The sequence below is a fragment of the Astatotilapia calliptera genome, chromosome 5 (assembly GCF_900246225.1).
Source record: "Astatotilapia calliptera chromosome 5, fAstCal1.2, whole genome shotgun sequence".
Taxonomy (NCBI): domain Eukaryota; kingdom Metazoa; phylum Chordata; class Actinopteri; order Cichliformes; family Cichlidae; genus Astatotilapia; species Astatotilapia calliptera.
Window position 1 is genome coordinate 23,195,356 of NC_039306.1, and position 24,154 is coordinate 23,219,509.

Consider the following 24,154-nt stretch of genomic DNA (forward strand, 5'->3'; position numbering starts at 1 on the left):
TACACCCCTGCTCTATATAAGAGTGAGCCGACTCTTACAAAAAGGTGAACAACTGTTTCCCGAAATCTCCACAAATTACTTTTTTTTTACTTTGTACAAACTCGTGACTACTCTTTCTAAGTTGCTACTTTGTTATCTAGCAGTGGAACCTCTGAAAGTGTTCACATCACCTTTTGTATCTTAGATTTTTTTGGTAATGTAATTCAATATACAAACTCTGGATAGATCTATTCACATCATTAAATTCCTTGGGGAGAAAAAGAAATTTCTCCTTTCTGGAGATTTAAATGTCTGCACATCTCATGTTGATTATATTAAAAGGGTAAAGTCTTGGAGAGGAAACTGCAGGTGGAAAAACAAAAAAGCAAAAACAAACATTGGCCATCATGCTTCAGACATCAAACATGGCTTCTCTAATGAGGGTATTTCCACATGCATGTCTTTACTTCTCCAAACCTTTTCTGCCCTGGGCCTTGATCCCTCGCTGCAGGAAGTGTCCAGGTGGAAAGCAGCAGATGGGAGAGCACTAACGAGTTGAAAAACGCTGGTTGCAGTCGTCCTTACCCCCACTTTGCTCCGGGGATGACTAAAAACAGAAACTGTAATAGATGGGTTAAAAAGGATCGGCTGCAATCAGTAAATGTACCACCGGTTTCCATCTTAGTGCTGTTACTCTCCTGAAGCCAGTGAGCACACACTTAGGTTTTAAACATTGTGCTTTATTATTATAAACACATTACTTTTCCATATATTGCTTTATACAGTCTTGTAAATTGTGTATTAAACTGAAAAAACCAAACCCTCACATGGATACTGAACTTGGTTTTACATTCAGGAGTTCTTTCCATGTTTGAGCTGTCATTATTAGGATTACTATGGTATCATCATGCTTTGTTCAACAGCAGGGAAAAAAGTCCCCTCTTAAGAAGTGACTATTGTATTGCTCATGCTTTGAGGACATCACAACTTTTTTTTTTTTTTGTATTGTTACCCCCAGGTACACAGTGGATGACGTAACAGCAGTACAAACCTCTTTCTAAAAAAGCTGTGGCATTAGGCAAAAATATCAATAAAAACAGAGTGCGTTGTTTTGCAAAAAATTTAAACCCCGTAATTCATGAAAGTAGTCCAAAATAAACATTCTTTAACTTTGTTATTTTTAAATATGTTCTCGTTTTAAAGATGATGCTGTTAAACTACTGGACAGGCGAGTAAAATGACTCTTAGTAAAGAAAGCGTCCCAGAAAACTATGTCAGAAGTAAGGATGGTGCATAATATCACTGAAAGGTTCAGAGAAAATCCAAAGAAATCTCTGTATGCAAGTGAAACGGCTAAAAGCCAATGTTGAAGGTGCGCCCTCACGTAGCACTGCATTAGAAATAGACATGATTATGTTGTGAAGATCAGTATAGCGACTCAGGACCACTGTCAGAGAACAGGTTTGTCTTGTCATCCATAAGAATAAATTAAAACAAACAAAAATAAAGAAACATCCTGATATGTTGTCTTCTCTGGTAGTTGCATAAACTATTAAATCTTACCACCTACATACTAGCAACCATGATATGGGAAGCATTAGTATGTATGGTATGGTAAATTGCAGATATACTATACAAGACAAAAGTATTAGGCCACACCTCTTAATGTTTGAATTTAGGTGTATCAAATCAAGCACGTAGCCACACCTGCAGTCTGCTTGTGAAAGAATGGGTTGTTCTCAAGAACTCGCTGAGTTCTTGAGAACTTAAGTGCTGCCCTGTAGTAGGATGTCGTTGTTACAACATTAGTTGTTACTTTGGGTTTATGCTTTTTGATCTATGCTCTAATTGTCGCAACCACAAATCCCCCTTAAACCCTGAGCCATAACGTGATTCGACTACATGTCAGCTATTGTGACTGGCCTGTTCAGTCCTGTTGATTTTTCCTTTTGAATTTATCCATGTGAGAATAACAATCATTACCTCATTAAAAGGAAAAATAATCATATCTATATGAAGACTCATAAATGTCAGCAAATTCCTGGAGGAAAATTGCTTAAGCTATTGTAGTGGAGAAAACTGCTTAAGCTATTCTCCCCCAGAGTAACAAATATGTTTGGACCCTCAAAAAAACTGACTTCAATAAGAGGAGGAAAAAAATCCCTGCAGTTTATTTATTCCTATCACCTGGCACCGCATATAAAACACTGAGACATGACCACACATAATACACCAGCACAAGCACAAATGACATCAGCCACTTACGTACGTTACGTTGTAGGCTCTACAAAGATTCCCTGCAGAAGTCTAAATCAAGAGTCAGTGGTATTATTGCAAAGTGGAAGCGTTTAGGAACCACAACAACTCAGCCAACGAGTGGTCACATAAAGATACAGAGCAGAGCTGGCGAGCGCTGAGGTGCATAGTGCGTAAAAGCTGCCAACGCTCTGCTGTCTTAGTAACTGCAGAAAGCCTCCTCTTGCATTAACATCAGCACAAAAACTGTCCACTAGGAGCTTCGTGGCACGACTTTCCATAACCGAGCAGCTCCTGTAGGTGTAACATGTGGGTGGCCCAATACTTTTGTCCATCCAGGCATCATTAATGTTAAACAGGCTTTAAAAGAACGTATGGTGGCATCTTCTGCAGAGAACAACTGAACTGTTGAGCAGGTTAACGAGCATAAATTGGGAAAAAATTGATTTCAGAACTACATTTGGTTTTCTCAGCTTCGAAATGCTTGTGGAGTGTTGTTTCAAGAAGTGATGAACACGCTCTTATCTCAAGTGCTTTTGAGATGTGACATTTGTAACTATCCATCTCATTATATTTAGTATGGTGTGTTATATTTATTTTAAATAGGGGTTTACATGATTTCCAAATCCAAACATTCTGTTTTATTTGGCTCTTCCCACCTTTTTTGGAAAAGGGATTGCACTTTGAAAGATGAAAGAAATAGAAACAGAGCAAACATGCTGATGGAGTCTAGGTAGGTATGGGGGTGAGGATAATACATCTGCATAACAAAGGATGCAGGCACACTGAGGAGCTAGCGTAACTTCATGCACAGATCAAGACCACTGTACGCCATCTCCGAGGTAAAATTAACAATCTGTCCATTTTTCTGAAGCACTGTCACAAAAATCACCATGCACTTGTGATAACATAAACGACTGAATGATCCAACTTTGTTAAGATCATTTTTAAAGCAAATATGTATATATGGACACAGTTTGGGCAAAACAAACAAAAGAGAAACACTATTTCTCCAACATTTGAATTTACTCCGAGCCAAAGGGCTTGATGCTGTTTTAAGAATAAACACCGTTTTTTTTCCATGACACATTCACCAAAATATTAATCACAAAAGACAATTACTACTCATGACATCTCATAGACTTTTGTGCTAAATAGATGCAAGTTATTACACATTAATCTTTCTGTTTCTGAAGTTTGTTATTATTCTCACAATTTGACTTAACAGATAAAAAATTTTTTTTAGAAGAGGAGAACATTGTTTGATATATCAAACACATATCAATGATGTAATCAGTAGAACTTTATGGCAGATTTGTCTTTGAAAAGCCACCCACGTGTATTCTGTCATCTACTGGAGTATGCAGACTACTTTAATGCACAAGGTTAGTAATAGGATGTTAATAGCAAGTGAGCATTTTCTCACAGAAAGTCACAAAAACAAAAATTTTGTTTTTACACAACGATCAGTGGGTTGGAAAATTAAAAGGAGCCGTGGTTTAACTAAAGGTTTAACATGGATCATGTGCAATATACATCCCCTATTTTTTGGTGTCTTTATAGCAGCTATGCAACATCAGCCCTGATGGGCTGAAAGCTTATAAGGAAAAAGGGAATCCAAAGTTGTGTACGAACTGCTTGATTGTCACCTTACTACATTTTCTACACTTCAAAACAAGTTAAAGAGTGAATTCACCTCTATAGTGCATACAAATGTTGTTTAGTCATGTCGAGTCTGATTTGGCTCTTTGTTTGATCAGTAACAACCTTAAATAAACAAAAAGTACAGAAATTTGCGTTTGGTCGATAATTTCTATGTTGTAACAATACGTCTCGGCAATAAATCTGAGTATGAGAGCTGCACCCCTGAAAAACTTGTCAAATCTGGTTTGTCATTGTTAAATTGCCAATATACTTTGTTTCTTCAGACTTCGATCGTTCAATCCAATAAGCACCAAACAAGAGTCAGTAGCAGAATAAGCTGAAGATTTGGCAAGGTTTTCATGGGTGCAACCCACATACTCAACTCTGCTGCTCAACCCAAAAATGTGTTTTCCTTACAAATGTGGCAGCATGTAAGGAGAAATTAACAGGCTTTCCAGTAGTATAATATTTAACATGAAGCATTGTTACAACAGAGGACAACCAACCAAACAATAATTTCCTTGGTTTTCGTACCAAGTTTGTAAGGAACTTAAAAGCGGTAAGATGTTATTCTTCATGACGTGTCTCTTTAGTGTTTTCACAGAGCAAAGCTGTGTTTATACAAACTCAGTGGAGGTCAAAAGGTTTATGCTGTAGCTCATAATTAAAGAGGCAGACTGGCATTGTAGTAGTCTGACAGCCCCATCGTCTGTACTACAAGCAGCAGCTGGTTAGCTTAAAAACTGGAAATAAGAGGGTGGGGCAGAACTGCCAGCACAGATCATTCACAAACATTTTATAAATCATTTCTTCAAATTACACAAAAGTGAAAAATATATATATTTAATGACAAGCTAAGCTAAAACTGGTTGCTATGCCTTTCATATTTACTGGTGAGATCTTAAAGTGGGGTCAGTTTTCTAATTTACTTATTGTAAAATCAAACTTTTTCTTTAAGGAGCATGGTGAAATCAGACTTTACACAAAACACACCATGGATGCAATAACTATCTTATATACAAAAATGTGAGCGATGAATAAAAAGTTATTTGGGCTTAAAAACTACAAAAATTAGACGTTATATTTTCACACAGGTAAACTATTGCAAGCTGTGTTTTACTGCACAACATTGTACAGATATATGCGGCAATGTGCCTGCTCCTTGTACAGTGTTAGTAACCCAGAGCCACAGGTGTCTGATAGTAGAATGAGCTGACCAAATTGAATGTGAAATCCACGAGAGTGTGTGCTTTTAATCTGTTTATAATGCAATTCTTTCTGCCACTCCACCCAAAGCTGGAGTATTTGAGAGAATTTCAAACCTCATTCATCACAGACATCAGCGACTCTAGGTCAAAATAATCCTTTGAAACATTTGTGCTCTTAAATCCTTGGCTTTAAGTTTAAACTCTGGAGGACCGAAGCACGGCGAATACGGCGTCCTCCTCACCCAACCCCTGCTCCATCTATGCAGAAGCCCAGCCGGGCCCAGTCAAGGCCAGCATCAGCGGCAAGATGAGGACAGCGCTAGGTGAACTTAGACTGGGAGAGGAGCTGGGACTGCACAGATCAAACAGACTTCCCTGGAAGCGTATCTTCCTGGAGTCCTGCCTCAGAGTCTCCCAGATGGAGCTGACTTCCTCCTGACAGTCGGACAGCGCCGTGAGCGCACAAGTGTGGAAAGCTTCCCAGTGGCTGTGGCAAATAAAAGGATCATCAGTTCAGCACTGTGTCTGACATTTCACTCGGAAGTCATTCCCACAACAGCATGCAGACATGCACTGGCTGTGCCCGATTAATTTGCTTGCCAAAAATCTATCACTCACACGGCTACGAAGGATGCAAGTAAGTCAAGCTGTGCTTTAATTACCATGGCAACTGTATGAGAGAGTGAAACAATATCACAGATGATATTGCAAGTGGGCAATTTTCAACCAAAGGATTGAGTGTAAATCTTTGTCTTCAGTGCACTGTGTTGGGGTTGTGGAGTGCATGCAGTAACAGTGACAAAGAACTTCCCCCGAATTTCATTACTGCTGCAGCGAGGTCATACATTATTTAGCACAATGGCTCAGTGTCTCAGCACCATTCATTTCTCTAGTCTCCTCTTCTCTGGGATTGTGGCATCTGCTCCCTTTCTCTCCAGTATTTTGTTATGAGATGAATATTTCATCCTGTATATGTCTATATTATTGCTCTCAATTACGCCTTATTTGATCCTAATTGAACTGAAAGACAATTTTGTGCACCAATGGGTTTCTTAATCGACCCATGAAAGCTGGTTTCTCTCTGCATTTCTTGTTCTCTCTGCTGAGGTTATCATTTGTATCTTAGTGCATATGAAAGCTCTACTCACAAAGAGTGATGAGAGCTCAAGCTCACAAAACTCTACAGGGAATGTCTCGCTGCTGCTCGTGCACTCGCCGGTAAAGTAATTATCACCTGCACACAGCTGCCACTCCCCTCTCACTGGTCACGTTCTCCTGGTAGTTGTCCATGCTCTCTCCCAGCTCCAGGACACATTCGGAGAAGTCCTTATAAATGTTCTCACACTTCACATCGACAGAGTCTCCTGGCACCGCTAAGGACAGAACTACTGAAAAAACAGATACAGGAGACAGCTTTCTTTACCGCTTTTGTGATGCTTTGTACACTGACAAGCTACAAATAACCATGAGAGACAAATCAGCATCCACTGTAAGTGCACATAAATCAAATTTCTTTCTTGCTAAGTGTCTGGCTTAAGATTTCAGACTACTTTCAGACTTCACTTACGAATATACAACCTTTAAGCAAAGACCTCTCTATTACATTTATAATAATAAATACTATCACTCTTATTTAATTTGATAATTTAATTTGATCAGAAAAACTATGTGACAGGTTGTCAAACTTTCACTTCAGAAGCTGGAAAACCCCACCCCACACTCCATATTTCTTATCAATAATTAAGAGTGAAAAAAAAAGGGGATCCAAGTTAAATAAAGGTCAGCATCAGAAAACTTTTGTTTATTTTGCCTACCAAAAGATCACATTCATTCGGCTCATGCTCTTCCTGGTCGTCCAGCCCCACAGTTTTGGAGCAACTGCTCTAGACAGATGTAATGTGGTGGAAGGAAAACATTCCTGACCACCGCAGCCCAAAGCTCGCTTTGTCAATAATAAACTGTACTGATTATAAAGTGCATATTTCTGTATTTTAGTAAAAGTGACAGTTGAGTGAAAAAAGAAGAAGAAACCATTCCGTGAGTTTTTGTCTTTAGGTAAGCGTTTCATGTAAGAAAGCTTGCACACTAAGTATAGATACAACACCCAGTAGGCTATCTACCGCCGCTACAAGCAGTTGGCACTGGTACAGGTCTGATAACCATCATGCAACACTGATGGAGATAAATAAGCTTACGGTCACAGCACCTACATTCTGCTGCAGGAAGATTAAAAGAAGAGAAAAAAAAGACAGCTTTCTGTTCCAAACCATCCCAACTGGCTCCCACCATAAAGCGACTGAGATTGAGATACCGTACCGGTGGCAAAGGCAACAATCCATCCGATCTTCGTCGACATGAAAAATCCCATATCATCCCATTTCAAGCCGAGCGGAGGGCGCGGGATGCTGCTGAGGCGCCGAAATAAAAAGATAAAAAGCGTCTCTGAGTCACACGGAGGTGATTAGCTGCCCATCATTAATGTGAGTCGATGTGTATCAGTGATTGAGCGCCGATAAACACTTGGTAGGTGTGTATTCACAGTCTTTCCTTGCTCCGGCCGACTGCTGACGTTACCTGCCCCCCGGCGCGCGCTGAGCTCATCTTCCCCCCTTCAGCACCGGACAGTTCTCACCTCCCCGAGCAGGAACCACGGCCCTGCTTCATCACCCGGTGCTTTTATGCTTTTGTTAGACACCTCACACAGGATGTCATCACAGGATCTCAGCTTTTACACATATATACACATATTCCCTCAATCACATATCTGAGGTTGGGAAAATAAATATTTACTTTGTTCCACAGGGAAAATGTGGAAAGGTTGTGGAATGCTGTGGAAACATGTAGCATTTGTCTTTTCCCTGATTTTTTCTTTCTTTCTGCACACTTTCACAATCAAACAAATTTTTAATATTACACAAAGATAATCTGAGTAAATACAGCCTTTTATTGTTTTTCAGAAGGCGTTGCATCACAAATACTGACATACAGCGTGACAGACCGCATCACTAACACTGACTGAATGCTCTGCTCAGGAGTAAGGCGGCAAAATTGACTTGCACAGACACTGAGACACATTGTTTCGACATTTGCACTTGCAGCTGCCACTGTACCACTTTAAAAAACATAAAATCATTAATGGACGTTATGTGTGAATCATGTGTGGTAATTAAAAAAAAACAAAAACAAAAAACGGCATTTTTTGCAAGAGACCAGATAAGGCAGAGAAGGGTTTGATGATAGAGACGACTGTGATATTTTCATTGTTATTATCGGAAATAAAATTTAAAAAAAATAAATAAAAAAAAAGGAGTGGCAATAAACTCAAATTCAACCCTCTTCAAGAAGGCAGTTCAAGCCAGCCCTTGTAATCTTAATTACCGATTGTCTTATTTTTCCCATTACATCTCTTTCTTTCTCTCTCTCTCTCTCACACACACACACACACACACACACACACACACACACACACACACACACACACACACACACACACACACACACACACACACACACACACACACACACACACACACACACACACACACACACACACACAAAAGTCCCTTTAAAATGAGCCACAGTTCAGTCTTCTTAGTGTTTAAATGGTCATGGTCCAATGAGAGCACAGGATCCTCTCAGCATGTAATACCTTGAGACTGTATCGAGCTCCGATTCTCAAACATAAAAAAAAATCTGCTTCAAAAACTGAATTCCAGACATTTGCATTCTTTGTAAATTTGAACTGAGTTATTGTTGCGAGGTGTTCTGAAAGTTTGATCAAGATTATAACGACAAAGGGAAGCCAGCACGTTTATTGGTCTGTCCCAGCCGCCCTCTTGGTTCGTTTCCGGGGGGATGCTTTAGGGGAAGCCTTGTCTGAAACACAGGAAGTAAAGATCAAATACTCAGAAATCAAAATCACAGTAAGAAAACAAAACAAAGCAGAGGGTGAGTGGAGCAGTGTAATCATAACAGCTGGGCAAAATGAACTTACTCATGGCATTAAGAGTCTCCTGAGGAATCCAGCTGATGTCCACATCATTTATTCCAGCAGTGCCCTTTTCTATTTTCACAGAAAGCCTCTTTTTCTGCAGAACACACACAAAGGTAGAAAGACCACATTATGTCATGTTAAATCCAATTTATTCACCATCATGCTGACTTTACCAGAAACATTTCTTCACATTTACACTGATTAACAAAGATGCGCCTCATTTCATCTAATAGGCAGACAAAATATCCTTAGATAAAAACAGAAAAGCCAGGGATGACGAGCACATACCGTCCTCGAGTCCAGGACCTGGTACATCCCGAAGAGCAGCAGGGATACCAGTCCCGCCAGGAACACGTACATAAACATTCTGCAAATAAAAGCAAAAACTCCAAGTTACAAATACACAAGAGCACAAAAAACAAGAAGAAGCCAGATTTCTCCATTTATCAACCTCGATTGCAAATTTTATGTTCGATTTTTTTTCCCAGAAGGAATACGCCGTCTTCAGCTCGACTAATATTCCTGCCAACAGTTTGCACGTCTTACACCAGCAGCACAATCCTGGCTGCGAGTCTCTTTGTGACAATTTCACACCTCCTTTTGCAGGTTTGTACATGTAGTGCAATCTTCTGGGAGAGCTGCAAAGAGCCGGATGTGCCAAAACGACGTGACAAATACAATTTTGGACATTTCCATTTTTCTTTTTCTCGAGTGGAATTAAAAAGACACAAAACACTTCATTTGCGTTTTCAATTTTGCCTTTACATAATAAAAAGCAGAAAAGCTTACGTTTCTCCATCCAGTCCCTCTTCTCGTTCAGTGATGGTGACAGTCTGGTTGTAAACGGCAGTCTGGAACACGCTGCCCTAAATTTATTTTTTACAAAAGAGAAGTCAAAAGACAAACAGGGAAAACAAAATTTAGGAGCTTCTCTTTAAAACGTGTCATTAAAATGACTCAGTATTTGTTAATAGTGCAGAAAAAAGCAGTCAAAGCTCAGCAGGGGGAAATGATGACAGTAAGGACCCTCCTGGAAATCCAAATTATGGGAGAGAGAGAGAAAAAAAAATAGTTGCTAACAAAATGTAGTGCTGATGAAGATTTCTTCAAGGCTTTTAATATTCATGAATCATGAATAATCATTAGGTGTGCTGTGAAAAATATTCCTGACAGTTACTGCCTGATATCTTCACATTCTACCCCCTCCCACCTTCTCTCAGTAAAAACAATAAATAAATAAACTTTTAAAACAATAACACTTATTTTACCTCAGTGTCTTGATAGTTGAGCAGGATTACAAGTCCAAATGGGCGACCGGCCATTGGCTGTGCTGGGATGAAGGAGTACTCGAAGGAGGCCTGAGCTTGTGGTTTGACGACAGTGTTCAGGGGCAAAGCTGTGAACTATAAACACACAAAACACTAAGAAATCATTTTCTGAAAGTATGACATGAGCTAGTTTGGTTTCCTCAGTTAACCTAACATCAGCGTCTTTAGACAAAGCTGGGGTACCCGGAGAGAATCCGGGGAGAATGTGCAAACACCACACGAAACGCTCCGGGAACCTGGAACCCTCTTGCTTTGAAGCAACAGTGCTGATCTCTAACACCGTGCTGCCATTTCTGAGGTTTCATTAAAGCTAAACAAAGTAGCCTTTGCTAGTCCCAGAAATGGGAAATTCACAAATGAAGAGAGCATGTGCACAAATATAATAAACATCATTTTACTTTAATGTTTCTGCATCATTCAGATATTTAAGTTGTTCTGTTACACAATTCAGTGTGGAGTTCATGTTCTTCCCTGAGTCTGTGTGGGTTTTCTCAGAGTACTCTGGCCTCCACCCACAGTCCAAAGACATGTGGGAGTTAGTGGGGTTCGGTTAACTGGGGATTATAAATTGCCCATAGGTGTGAATGTGAGTGTGAATGGCTGTCTGCGTGTTTTAGCCCTGCAACAGACTGGCGACCGGCCCAAGAGGTCACCAGTCTGTCGCCCTGTGGTAGCTGGGATAGACTCCTGCCCCTGCCACGATCCTGAACTGGATAAATGGAAGAAAGGATGGATGTACAATCCCACCCTTAACATTTTTTTTTACTTTATTTTTCATTAAGACATGAAAGGAATAGAGAGTGTTTATATGTATTTTTTCAGCATTTCTCAACATTCAAGAGAATAAAACAGAAGTAATGAACATAGGAAATAAAAAGAGAATTCAAAGAAACCTAAACCCTGATATAAACTCAGGGAAAGTCTTGCCATAAAAGTATGTTTAAAGGTTTAAAGGCATGACTTAAAAAAAAGTGACCAACCATGTCAACCAGGTTGTTCCAGAGTTATGAGGCGCTCAGTGCAAATGCTCTCACCTTAGGGCTGTGCGATATGACCAAAATCTCATATCCCGATATAAGACATCTATCGTCTGATAACGATATAAATCACAAAAATTTAACATTTTCTGTAAATTCTGTGAATCTCAGGCAGCTCGACTTGCGTGAAATGTTTCCAGCTGCGTGTCATGTACCTGGAGTTGAGTGTTTTAATTGAAACTATACATTTTTAGACATAAGTTGTAACGGCCGCTGTTTTCTTTGTGAGCATTTATTACACGGCGTGCTGCGGGGAAAAGCCTGTTCTAACGTTTGAGTCTAAGGTTTATTTTTTAGCACCTGGCGGCTCTTTTTGCTCCTCATCCGTTAATACGTGATTCAGTTTATTTTGAAAAGTCTCAACAGGATGTTGAGCTTTATTATGAAAGGTTTATGTGGAACATAAACAAGCGGACATGCGATGGTTTTACCGTTGCTGTTGCTAACGACAACGCATAAAAACAGGCGATTGTCTGTCAGTAGTGTGGTTATATTAAATATAAGAGAAAGAGAGAACTTTAAGAAATTAATATACCCACTACAGTGACCATCAAAACGATTAAAAAATATTGCCGTAAACAGTTTATTTTGCGACACCATGAAACAAACCATAGCGTAAAATGAAACGATAGACGTTTTTATATCGTCATCCGATATATATCGTTATATCGAACAGCCCCATCTCACCTCTTACATTTTATATACTGGTGCATGTGGTAGTTAGAGGTGGAAGATGTACACCATGAGCGGCCTTAAAGGCAGCCAATAACATTTAATTTCATAGCTAAATCTCTTTAGTTATGAACTTTTTACATTAACATTTTACAGCAGGATATGCGGCACATTGTGTCACTTACATTTTGGATGAAGAACTGGAAGTCCTGGGGATAACGAAAGGAGGCCTCCAATGACTGAACGGTGAACTCCTGACTACCCTTGTTGGAGAAACCCACCAGGAACCGCACAATTTCATTGGCAGGAAACTCTAAAAGTGTCATGACCAGAAGTAAATAATGAATAAAAGTAAAAACACAAATGTGAAGATACCATGTGTTTAACACGGCCACAAAACTGGCTTCTACACCATGAAACAACTAATTAAGCTTTTTGCTTTAGTTTTCTAGCAATTATTAACAAAACCAGCAAGACCAACCTTCTCCCGTGGTGAAGATGATCGTCGTGTCGGCATCAGGGTGAGAAGCTAACAGTTTGTCCGCCGCTTCGTCGGAGTCATCTTCGTGTCCTTCCTGATGACACACACAACTTTACATTGTAAAACCACCACTAGTATGCCTAATCGTGCTGCGCCATCACTGTACATACCGAGGTTTGCATCTGATCCTCTTCAACAAGGACATCTTCATCATCTTCCTCTTCATCTACTGCAGCATCTGAGTCCTCGACAATGTCCTCGGCCGAGTCTGAGTCGGCATAAACGTGGCCTGCGAGTCAGAAGCCACAGTGAAGACATGAATGGATTACGGGAATGATGCTGGTTAACACACATGAAAAATGTTTTAGCAGTTTTCATATGACAATCTGAGCTTGTAATCTTTGTTAATTCAGTGTGTAAAACAGACAAGAAAATGCTGCATTTGGCCATCATCGTCACACAGACAGTATTTATTTATTTCATAGCAATTTATGTCAGATTATGTCTGTATCAAGTCACGTGATGAAGTGATAGATGGTTATTTAAAGAAGAAAAGCAATGGAAATGTGGGCGAAAATCTAATATACACTTAAGCAAGGAAAAATCAAATAAAAAGCGGTTGTCATAAATCTGGCAACCTTGCCTCCAATTTCAATGAAACAGGAGCAAAGACACTTGAATGTGTGTCAGCAGAGCAGAAACCAGCAGAGCCAAACAGTACGAACATCTTATCTATGGTGACGTGTCCCAGAAAAGAGAGGGAGCCTCCAGCTGCTCTTACATCCTCGGCCACTTCATACATTCGTATTAAAAAGCTGCTCTGTGGCTCCAAAGGGAAACTAAACTTTGCGTGACGTGTATATATTTCTTCTTACGAAGAAAAAGACAGCTTTTTCTTTAATTCACAACAAAAGCGACAGACTATTGTATATCTCTAGATGTTTAAGAATAAAACCTGCCTTATATTCACGTTAGCAGCTGACCCAGCTGTGGAGAAAGCTGTCGGATCGCCCCGTGACTGTGCCACGTCAATATGTTAGGCGAAAAACTTCTGACCAGCAGCGGAGTGAGGCTACAAATGTATCTGCCTGCTTTCAAGTGAAATAAATACATAAATAAATGCTTACCAACTGATATCAGACCGCAGGGGAAGGCCAGGAGAAAAAGCAGCAAAAGTTTTGATGTGAAGTTGAACATGTTTGCAGAGGTGGAGGCTGAAGTTAGTACCACATCAGCAGTTTGAGGAGTAGAGGACGGGAGCTGAGGAGGGGGCGGGGTAAGAGGAGTTCTTCTTCTTCTCCATGTTTCATGGCGCATGCGTAGAGCTTAGTGGTGCATTACCGCCACCTAGAGGAAAAACAAACAAACAAACTTTGTAGCGTGGATGAAGTGGAGCCACGTCGTCCATCTTTAACACCGTCGTTGGGCTGGATGTGGATGTGAAGTAGACTGTGTATAACAGCTGTTTGTTTTCAGGGCTTTTTATTTTGCACCAGCATCTAAAACGTTAATAACAGGAACATTAAGTTGAATCACCATGTTTTTATGAAGGGCCAGGGGCACACGAATGGAGGTGGGTGAGGCATTAAAATCCCTTGATTCGCATTAAGGCTAAATATAATCCAAAAGCTTAATGTATATGACAGTATATGACAGGCTACACCGTGACATGTCTGTGTTGCACATGAGGCTGCACAACAGTTGTGACCCTGTGTAAAATGTAAATAAATGTAAATGTAAATTGTCTTGTTGAAATATGCATTTCTGATTTTCAGCCTTGTTCTTTGCGAGGTCTCCAGATTATGTGAATCTTTTGATGATGTTGTGGACTGTAGATTAGGAGGTATTCAGTCTTCTCATTTTATGATGAACATTTTATGCACTTTATTTTGAAACTGTTCCACATTTTGTAGACACAGTTCTCTGCAAACTGTTGAACCTCTGCCCATCTTTAGTCCCAACATTTACGTTTCCGCCCTTTTCTTGCTCCTGTCCTAACTTTTGTGGGATGTGTTGCTGCCATCAAATTCAAAATGAAAATATTTTTCATGAAATTGTATCAGTTTAAACATTTGATGTTTTCTGTTTTGTCGTAATATAGGTTCATGAGATCTGCAGATGTTGGCATTCTGTTGTTACTTACATTTTTCGCAGGGTCCTAACTTTTTTGGAAGCGGTGTTGCACAAGACATGTACATAGATTTCTACATCAATTTCTAACACTGGGACTGACTTTGATAAACCACACTGAGTGACAAGAGGGTAGCCAAAGGTAGACAAACCAGAAGATAAAAAAAATAAATAAATTAATGTCTGCATAGCAGATAGCATGGTGGTATCTCAAAAACTCTCTTAATACAAGTGAAAACCTCTGCAGTTGTTTACAACGGAAAGTTTCTGACGCACTGTGGTTAATGTGGCTTTATGTGTTTTTGACCGGTGTACCTAACTATAACACAAGCATTCCCACAACTGTCAGTTTTAGTTTCCTTCGTCTTATTTGTTCCTATTAATAAATACACTGTAGCATTAGAATGATCCTATAGGTGGAGAATATAAGCAGCGGGATGGAGTAACACAGCTAGGATATTATACATACAGTGTGATGAGCAGCGCTTCAGTTAGTCCATTTAATTAACAGTGTAACAGCTCTTTCTGCGCCATTCCTTTTAACAAATTATGAAAAGATCTCACATTTTGGATTTGCCTGGTTGAGCAGATCCATGACTTTAAATATCTGCTTGAGTGCAGTGGTATAAAGGTGGACATGCTTTAACCTATAGCCCACACTCCTTGCAGAAGAATAACTCACCCAGTGTTGGGTGGGATAGCTAAGACAGCCTAAATGTCTTGAGCCACTCTTTACTGAATTTTCATCCATGTCAGATGTCAGCACCAGTAACTTTTGAATCAATGTTTAAACCGAAAATAACTCAGATGCCCAAAAGGATGATTGGAACAATCCTTCCCACATCTGGTTTAATTTAATATTCAAAATGTGACACTTTATACACAGAAGAAGGCAAATAAATGACTGCACTGCTGTCTGCGTGTTCAACCCACGCTTCCTTCAGTAAATGGACCGTGAGAGTCTTATCATTTGCTCCTCTCATCCTGAACTAGTGTTCAGCCTGCTGACACAGATGGGGCTGATCAGCAGGCTGCCAGCTCCTGCACGTTTGTATGCAGAAGATTTAGGAGCTGCAGTTCAGCACTATAAATGAATCCTGAAGAATGATTGCTGAACCGGGTGAAATTAATTCCCAGAATGTATGCAAATATTCGTCTTACGTCTGACAGTGATTTGAACAAACCGAAAGCCAAATACCAACAGATTTATCTGGATGATATGAGAATAAGATGCTAAGAGAGCTAAAAACTCATATTTTACCCCCAAAGTGACCAAAACTAGGATGTGACTTAAAAAACTGGGCCTCTGGTTTGTAAACACATCCATTAACACCTTCTTGCTGCTGTAATTCTTGTTGTCTGATGTTGCAGCTATGAAATATGAACCACTAATTTAAGGTGTGTGTTGCCAAGTAAAGAGGTCAGCATGAAAAATTTAAATCAGTGAACACCACCATGTGCTGAATGTGTCAGACTGTTACCAGAATAATTGGTTAACCTCACTTTCTGTCATGGCCACTGGCATATTTTTGACCCAGCAGCTCACGACTGACTTTAAAGATATATAAAGACATCTGCAGGATTACAACAAAGATACCATTTATTTTGGTTTATGACTTGATCCATTACTTTGACAGGATGCTTCCAAGTTCCATCACTGACATCTGTTACCTCATATGTCTAAATTTCCTAGTCGTTTGCACTTATTAAACACTTTTCTTTCTTAAAGGTCGTAGTTAGCATTTTTATTTTTTTAATCTCATTTTATTATTATTTATTTTTCATATACAAATCACTGCTTTTCATGGATTCTTTTATCTGTATGCATACATGTGTAAAAATCATAACCACTGGAGTTTGTGCTGTAGTAGTTACAAATATTTGTCCCCACTAGAAATGTTTTTATCTCCACGGAGAGAATTTGCTCTCATTCTTAATATGTTGTCACATAGTATCCAGATGTTGTGTGAAATAATTAAAGGATTATATTTAGTGCCTCAAAGATAATTAAATGTCTTTTTCAGGATATTTAAAGTAAAAAGGATATATCCCCTTAAATCAAACGTGTTCATGTCGTATTCCTTAACACTGAAAGGGCAGGTCTTCAGCCTTGGTACCTGATCTGTCTTGTAGTCTAAAAAAAGTTTGTGGTTTTCTGCAAAAGCACACATCCTGTAACAGTCCTTTAAGAAAAAAAAGCAAACACGCTGGTGTCACATCATACTGCGTGAGCACAAACATGCAGCGAGTTCTGTAGAACTGCTTGTCAAAGACAGAGTACAGGTGTAAAAGATTTAGTAGACGTTTGTTTTCAGAGTATAGTTTGGATTGTCCTTGGTTAAACTTCACTGCCATGGCAGAAAATTGCAGCTCCACTCAGCAAGGTAAGTCTTGAATGAAGATACGAACATCGTTAGATTTCACAGTAATGTAAGCCAAGAGTTTTCCTTAGAGTTAGATCAGGTTTTACATTATTTATAAATAAAGATGGTTAGTGTTAGTGCTTGTGATGCTTCTTATGTTGCTTTTATATTGAATTAAGCTTTACTGGTTTGACTTTAGAGGGAGTAAAAAAGGTTGATTTTCATATCAGATTGCATTTTGATTAGCAGCTTTTGTGGGACTTCCCCATCTTTTCTGTTATTGCTCTAACAGACGTTTAACAGAATCTCAGTACTTTCCAGATGTAATTTTAAAGTTTTGAAAAAATAAAGTGCTGAAAAATAAACTGTATGCTGTCTGGCACAATGTGACAAAGATCATTCCAGGAATTAAACTACACTGGGCACACCAATAAGCTTATAAAGAGATGTAATTAATATAGCGCAGAACTGTTCAGCTTGTTGGTTCCCTAGCAGTTGCAGTTTCTCATGTGGCACCTTGGGAAAACTAACCGCCCACCCCTGCCTGAGATGCTGCCGGAGAGAGAAACATATCCAAAATTAGAGTCAGTAGGACTTCAGCCAAGGGGGCAGGAGCTGGATGATAAAAATGTTTCCAACTTTGTTTTGTAAATCAGTGAATAGTGCTTTTAAATAACTGATCACAGCAACCAAAAACAAACAAAGAAAATCCCCCAAAACTGAGCTTACTAAAAGGTAGGTTTCTTTTATACACAGCTTCTCCCACGCCTTCACAGCTGACAAGTGAAGTGTCTGTTGTGTACAGACTCACAGCATTCTGATTAAACAGAATGCTGTGAGTCTGTACACAAGGCATCAGTTTAATTAGGACGGTGCAGTTTGCCCAAAGGCAAAAAGCAATACTGTGTAAGATCGTAGAATGTGTCTCATTTTAATGAGGCGATGCATTACCAAAGCTAAATTATTTATTTAGATTTGTAACAGAGATCCTATGCACCAGATATTACTCGGGCAGAATGTGGACCCATTTCCACCACTGCAGAGTCCAAACACGTTAAAGTGCTCCTTCGTTCACGGTGAAGATGAGCAAAATTCAGCTGAAAGTTATACGAGATATTGCACACCACAGCTACACAGTTAAGAGTTACAGTTACAGTCAGGCTTTTTATGTGATTCAGTGGCAAACCAAAAACCAACAGTGTGTCGACTGAATGTTTTAACTCACTAGAGATCGATGAGGCTTCAGGAACATGTTAAACATAGTATATCAAAAAGCACTGCAAATGGTTTCTGGGGTAGGAAATGCGCCCAAGATGCTTTTGCTCGGTCTGTATTCCTGCAGCAAACATTGCACACATCACACATCCATGCATGCAGGTTTCTCAGCAAAACCACATTTTCTGCTGCTCAGTGCTGGTGTAGATGTATTGCTCAAGGACTCTGATGCTGTGCATGTTTTCACATTTTGCTTTATTGCCCAATTTCCTTCAGCATTGTTTGAACAATCCACTTTCAAGCATGTACCTCTAGTTCTGCATTTTTTAAAGAGATATATAAAAAAAACAATTTTTATTTTGTTTATTCATATTTTAAAAACTTTACATGATGCATGGATGGTTATTCTTCATTAATATTGTTATTATCAGTAGTAGTCACTTATTTAATATCTGTTTAAAATGTGAACTAAAGAGGGGAAAAAAAGGCGTCCCAAATTGCTAAAATTAGCTTTCTGTGTTGCGTGGTGCAGTGATGAAGCACAGCACTCACTTTGTGAGTAGGGTATTTCTGTGTGAAGCTAAGTCATTTTCTCACAGTGCTTCCATTTCTTCCCACATTCAATTCACAATTCATACACATTGCATTAAGTTGATTGTGAGCTCTACAATGAGCACATGTGTAAATGGTAGGCAGTGGATGGATGGACAGAAAGTTAAAGACACAGCTATGTAAAAAAAACTGTCTTTTGATTTTTTAAAAACATACATAGCAGTTTTCTGTCTTCATGCATGAGATTAACTATGAGGTCAGTGAGTGTTGCTCAAACATAGTTTATTAATTTAAAGTGACTCATATTTGTTTTTCTTTTTTCTAGCTTCACAGTTGGGTTATTTATCTAAGGAATTACAAGCGACCTTAGGAGTTCTCAGTGCAGCGCTGATCATCTCACTGGCATGGAATATTTTTTGTTGTGTATCAAAATTTGGCTCAGGTAATGACATTATTTACTCTATCCTCACTCAAAAAAAAAAAAAAGATTCTTCACCCACAGTAAACATGACACTATAGTTTGAGTAAAATGCAACTGAAATATATTATCAAAGAGTTGTTTATTCTAATACTCAATTATTTAAAAAAAAAAGTGCTTGTATAAACTGAATGCATATCAATCAAATACATTTGATTTGACCAGATTTAATTAAATGTAACATTTTTACATTTTACCTGTAACAAAAATACATCAGAAATCCAAATGCAAGTTAAAGTCAGCATTTTATGGGAATTAACACAAACCCCCCTGAAAACAATCCAGTTGTGAATATATTCATCTTTATCTTGTATTAGGAAAATGGAGATGTCCACTGAGAAGACGGCAAAGGTGTGTAGCGTGGTTTTTATTGTTAACAAATTACAGTAAAACAGATCTGCATGTGAAGAACTCCGTTTTCCTTTCTGTGTTCCCAATTTTAGTCAGAGCTTGAGGCAGATGGAAGAAAATCCTATTTATGGAAACGTAAGCTACCTGCAAACAAGTAGGTGCAAGCGGTCGTGCGTCTGGCTGTGCACATGCTTTAGTACACTTGTATCAGATTATAGCGTGATGATATTTCTCCACAGGCGTAACTTTGTTAACAGAAGACAATCCCCCTCACTCATCACTCAGCTCTTCAAATGGGAAGTATCAGCGGAGAGTCAGATCAGACTTACAGGTAGATTCTTTGAAACTCTTTGGTTTGAGATCGTTTATTCTGGCTTGACTTTGGGCTCTCTGTCTGTTCATACAGGTTATTAAACCTTCATGACAATATCTCTCCAGAAAAAGTAAAATACAGCTGTATGATATTAGATTAGGTAATAGTAGGAACATGAAAAGTGGTCCTCTAGCATAGGTCAGTCTAGACCTACTAACCCATGGGTGTCAAACATAAGGCCTGGGATCCAGAATTGGCCCAGAAAAGACTCCAAACTGGCCGCCTGGCCCAATGTGAAGAAGGGCATAGCTTTATTATTTTTAATTGTTATTTAATTTTTAACTCTCAGTTTTATACTTTTTCATGCCAATAAAGGCTTCTCCAGTGCCAGTGATAATAAACCAATTAAACCAAAGTAATTAAATAATAGCTAAACGATTAAACGATGAAAAAAATATTATTATTTTAAAATATCTACTAAGGAAATTTCTGTTGTTGTTGTTTTTTACAGTGGGTCCACAGCAAAAAATTTTTTTAAAAGATGAGGAAAAGCACATATGTATTTCTTACAATTTAAAAGCATAGAGTTGCACTCACAGATTTCTTTCATCTACTAAAGCAGCATTTCTTTATCACATAAGAAAATTGAGATGTACTGTTGAAATTACACTTCTTTTTCTTATATTAAAACATCGCAAGCATTAAATTTAGTTAGTTAAAAGTCTTTTCACAGACAGAAAGGAGAGTTTTACTAGTTCATTGCATTGAAGTGTGATCATGTTTACATTGTTTTTTGTTTCTTCTTCCAGTCCAAAAACCACGACTGCTATGCCAACCTGACCTTAAAGGGCCCCAGGCTGCAGGCTGGTCACAGCTGTCCGCAGATACAGTACTCAGATGTAATGCAGTTAGGGGAGCCACCGGAGTCAGAGAAGGAGGATGACGGTAACACGGACGCCCTCTCCACCGTGTCTGATCTGTATGCTTCCGTGCAAACTCAGCGAACAAAAACCATTGACTCTGCAGACAATGAGGAAGGCTATGCCAACCATCTCTGAGACGTGCACAGCTGCTGATGCTGAGATGACTCAAATGGCTGTTTTTTTTTTCAGGCCCAATCTGTCACCACAGGATGTCAGTGTTTATTATTATATGAAAAATGGAAACGCGTCTGTGCAGTTGTGAAGTAGAGAAGTGCTGCACTTCTCTGATTCATTGGCTCTCAAACTAGTTAACTAGCTAACAAGAGGACGGGACCCACAATTTCAAACAATTATTAATAATAAACAGGATCCGAGTGGATTTTTACTTAAATAAAGCTCAGAGTAATAGCATTCACAAACTCTTTTTGGGTTTGTTAAATTAAAAAGAAAAGAAAATTCATGTTCTTTTAACTCCCCGACAGTTTGAGAATCACTGCTCTCCTGAATGTGAAAGTTTTAACATAAAATGTGTATTTTATGTAACATTTCAATGACATTTTTTGGTGGACCTGTTTTTTGATGGTGCATTTGAAAGCTAATTAAGTACAACATCTCTATTTTTGTTTTTTTGTTTTTACAAAATGACACAGTAATTAATTTTGTAATATTTGCTCTAATAAAATAAATGATTATCTAAGAGTGCTCCAGACAAGCTTTTGTATGCTTAACAATATATTCCACTTATAATAAGTGAGTAAGTAGTTTTTGACACTTGCTTTTCAAGTCATAGCACATTTAATATTGTGTAATAAATCCCTTTTCTTCTCTTTGCTTTTAACTTGGTAAGAATTCTTTTAAAACAACTTTCTTCTGCTGTGTCAATGTTTAACCCTGTGAAATGAATGGGTCACTGAAAAGACCTAAAGCAGCATAAAAACAACAACAACACAGAAATAAAATGCAAAAGAAATTTTACTTTGTGTAAACCAAGAATTAATATCAGTTACCATCACTTAATTTCTTTAAAGTCCTTTGGTTGCGACATTAGGCTTCTTGGATTAAAGGTCACTTAGGTCTGTACTTTGCATTTATCGGAGAGCCTTATTTAAGGCAGTGGTAGCATTTACCCTTTGAACAATCAATGCTTGAGATAAGAGTTTCTAAGAGCTAATGGTAATTGCAGTACAGTTGAAAAATTATCATCCATAAGAGTGAGCCTCACGGCTTCCATTTATTTTAAGTAGGTGCTGCTCATCAAATGTAGTGTTTTCACTGACCATCAGCTAGTGGGGCTACCTCTATAAAAACAAATGCTATGAAAATGTGCTGGTCTAGAACATTCAGGTTTGTGATAACATAATCTTCCCAGGAGTGGACATCCCATCAAACTCACAACGCGGTCAGACTGTGCAAGCTTCAGAGAACCTGCATGTCACTCTACAGGTAAAAGCTTCCTGTTTATAAAAACAATGCAGCAGCCAAGTTGCTTAGCTTTGCAAAGCTGCATCTGAACAAACCACAAGACTTGTGGAACAATGTTAGATACTTAATGCATAGCGCCACATTTGGAGAAACCCAAACACAGCATGTCAACACCAAATCCTCACATTAACTTCTCACAGTGTGCAAAGTCAAACTGTGTGGAGTGCAAGTAGTGGACCCAGGTGCAGACAAACCAACGTGTGGAAACCAACTTAATAGGAACAAAAAGTGAGCCGTTTAATTAGGCTGATAAAAAGGTATAAAAACAAAAATGGTAAATGGCCTGTATTTATATAGCGCTTTACTAGTCCCTAAGGACCCCAAAGCGCTTTACATATCCAGTCATCCACCCATTCACACACACATTAGACACACTGCACATAGGACAAGTACTTTCACAATAAAACAGGAAACAGCATGGAATGCAGACATGACAACACAAACTTGCTAACATAAAACATGCAAACATGAAACAAAGGGTGAGGGAAACTTAAATACATGGGTAGTAAACACAAGGGGAATCTAATAAACAAATGAACTTAGCTGACCTAGTCAACTTCAAAATAAACTAAAACTTAAAATGCTCGGTCAAAAGACCCAGGAACGTGACATAACTGTCACCACATTGGTGATAGTGGTGATGATTTTGACTTGTTTTTTCAGCCAGTCGACTATGAACGCTTCCGTATACCAAGGTATTCTTGAGTCAAAGGTGAGATCATGGACAGTTGATCCCAAGAATATCAACAAATCTAGGCGGGGACAAGTATCAGGGATGATTCGTGATAAGGGGACGATTTGAGGATAGCAGCAAGTGTGAAAAGGAATGTTTACAAGATGCTAGTGAGACCTGCTATAATGTACTTTTTGGACACAGGAGCACTGACAAAAAGACATGAAGCAGAGCTGGAGGTAAAGGTGTTAAGATTTCAGTTGGGATTGACCGGAATGGCCAGCGAGTATATCAAAGGGACAACTAAGGTTGAGCGACTTGGAGGCAAAGATGCAGAGGCAAGACTGAAAAGAGATTAATAGATATAGCAAAGGATGATATAGCAAACATGCAGAGGATTGCCCAAAGATGCCCTACCATTAATTACTGCTTCATTCTGAAATATGATCAACCTATCTCTAATAATCTGCTATGTACCACAGGCCTTCAAGCTGGCAATACTTAAACCATTACTTAAAAAGTCATCTCTGGTCCCCTTGTCAGTGGCACCTGCATGACCTGGGGCCGAGAGCTATATGCGAGCTGTCCTGGAACAACGGACGCCGGGGGGGCCAGGTGGCCGACTGCCAGACCAGCGTCGCCGGCCTCCGGAACAGCGTTGCCATCACCGCTGGAGACTTGGGCAGCCTCCGCAAGAGACACTGCCCTTTTTCCATAAAGAAGGTGATCCACTCAACATAAAAGCATGCACCAGCATTGTGTGCTTGATAAAAATCAGAGCACATAGCAACTTTTGAGAACAGTTGATGATTAGATAAAGAATTGTGTCAAACCTATCAGTTCATAAAAGATTGGTGATGTCTTTAACCTTTGTAACAGTGGCATACCCATTCATACATGTAATCAAAGCAGGACATGGAAACTCACTTTACCTTTATATTATGATCTTCTCTTCTCGTAGAGCCAAGTTTAAAGTGCTTGTTTACATCCTCAGTTATCTTGTCTTATCTTGAATGAGATGATACCTTATATGCAGCAGATATATTATTTCACATTGGTCACTTCCAACTTAGGC

The 24,154-nt window shown here is 39.0% G+C and overlaps 3 protein-coding genes across 4 annotated transcripts; 1 reads left to right on the forward strand and 2 right to left on the reverse strand.

Moving 5' to 3' along the window:
• Window positions 1-698: 698 nt before the first annotated feature.
• On the reverse strand, window positions 699-8,539 carry LOC113022656 (neuritin-like). Of its 2 annotated transcripts, none has more exons than XM_026168277.1 (3): window positions 7,404-8,539; window positions 6,322-6,472; window positions 699-5,574 (listed from the first exon to the last, which is right to left on the reverse strand). In XM_026168277.1, the coding sequence occupies exons 1-3, from the start codon at window positions 7,453-7,455 to the stop codon at window positions 5,346-5,348; spliced, it is 432 nt and encodes a 143-aa protein (XP_026024062.1). In that variant the 5' UTR covers window positions 7,456-8,539; the 3' UTR covers window positions 699-5,345. The 2 variants fall into 2 exon arrangements, with proteins under 2 accessions (XP_026024062.1, XP_026024060.1); XM_026168275.1 differs by having other exon boundaries at window positions 6,322-6,475.
• A 58-nt stretch (window positions 8,540-8,597) lies between these two features.
• On the reverse strand, window positions 8,598-13,872 carry LOC113022644 (translocon-associated protein subunit alpha-like). Its single transcript, XM_026168259.1, has 9 exons — window positions 13,727-13,872; window positions 12,770-12,888; window positions 12,600-12,693; window positions 12,304-12,431; window positions 10,350-10,484; window positions 9,871-9,947; window positions 9,370-9,448; window positions 9,082-9,175; window positions 8,598-8,963 (listed from the first exon to the last, which is right to left on the reverse strand). The coding sequence occupies exons 1-9, from the start codon at window positions 13,794-13,796 to the stop codon at window positions 8,899-8,901; spliced, it is 861 nt and encodes a 286-aa protein (XP_026024044.1). The 5' UTR covers window positions 13,797-13,872; the 3' UTR covers window positions 8,598-8,898.
• A 3,094-nt stretch (window positions 13,873-16,966) lies between these two features.
• LOC113022654 (signaling threshold-regulating transmembrane adapter 1) lies at window positions 16,967-21,528 on the forward strand. The gene is made up of 6 exons (XM_026168272.1): window positions 16,967-17,113; window positions 19,185-19,301; window positions 19,655-19,688; window positions 19,781-19,842; window positions 19,928-20,019; window positions 20,811-21,528. Exons 1-6 carry the CDS (start codon window positions 17,083-17,085, stop codon window positions 21,057-21,059), a joined length of 585 nt encoding a protein of 194 aa, XP_026024057.1. The 5' UTR covers window positions 16,967-17,082; the 3' UTR covers window positions 21,060-21,528.
• Window positions 21,529-24,154: the final 2,626 nt, after the last annotated feature.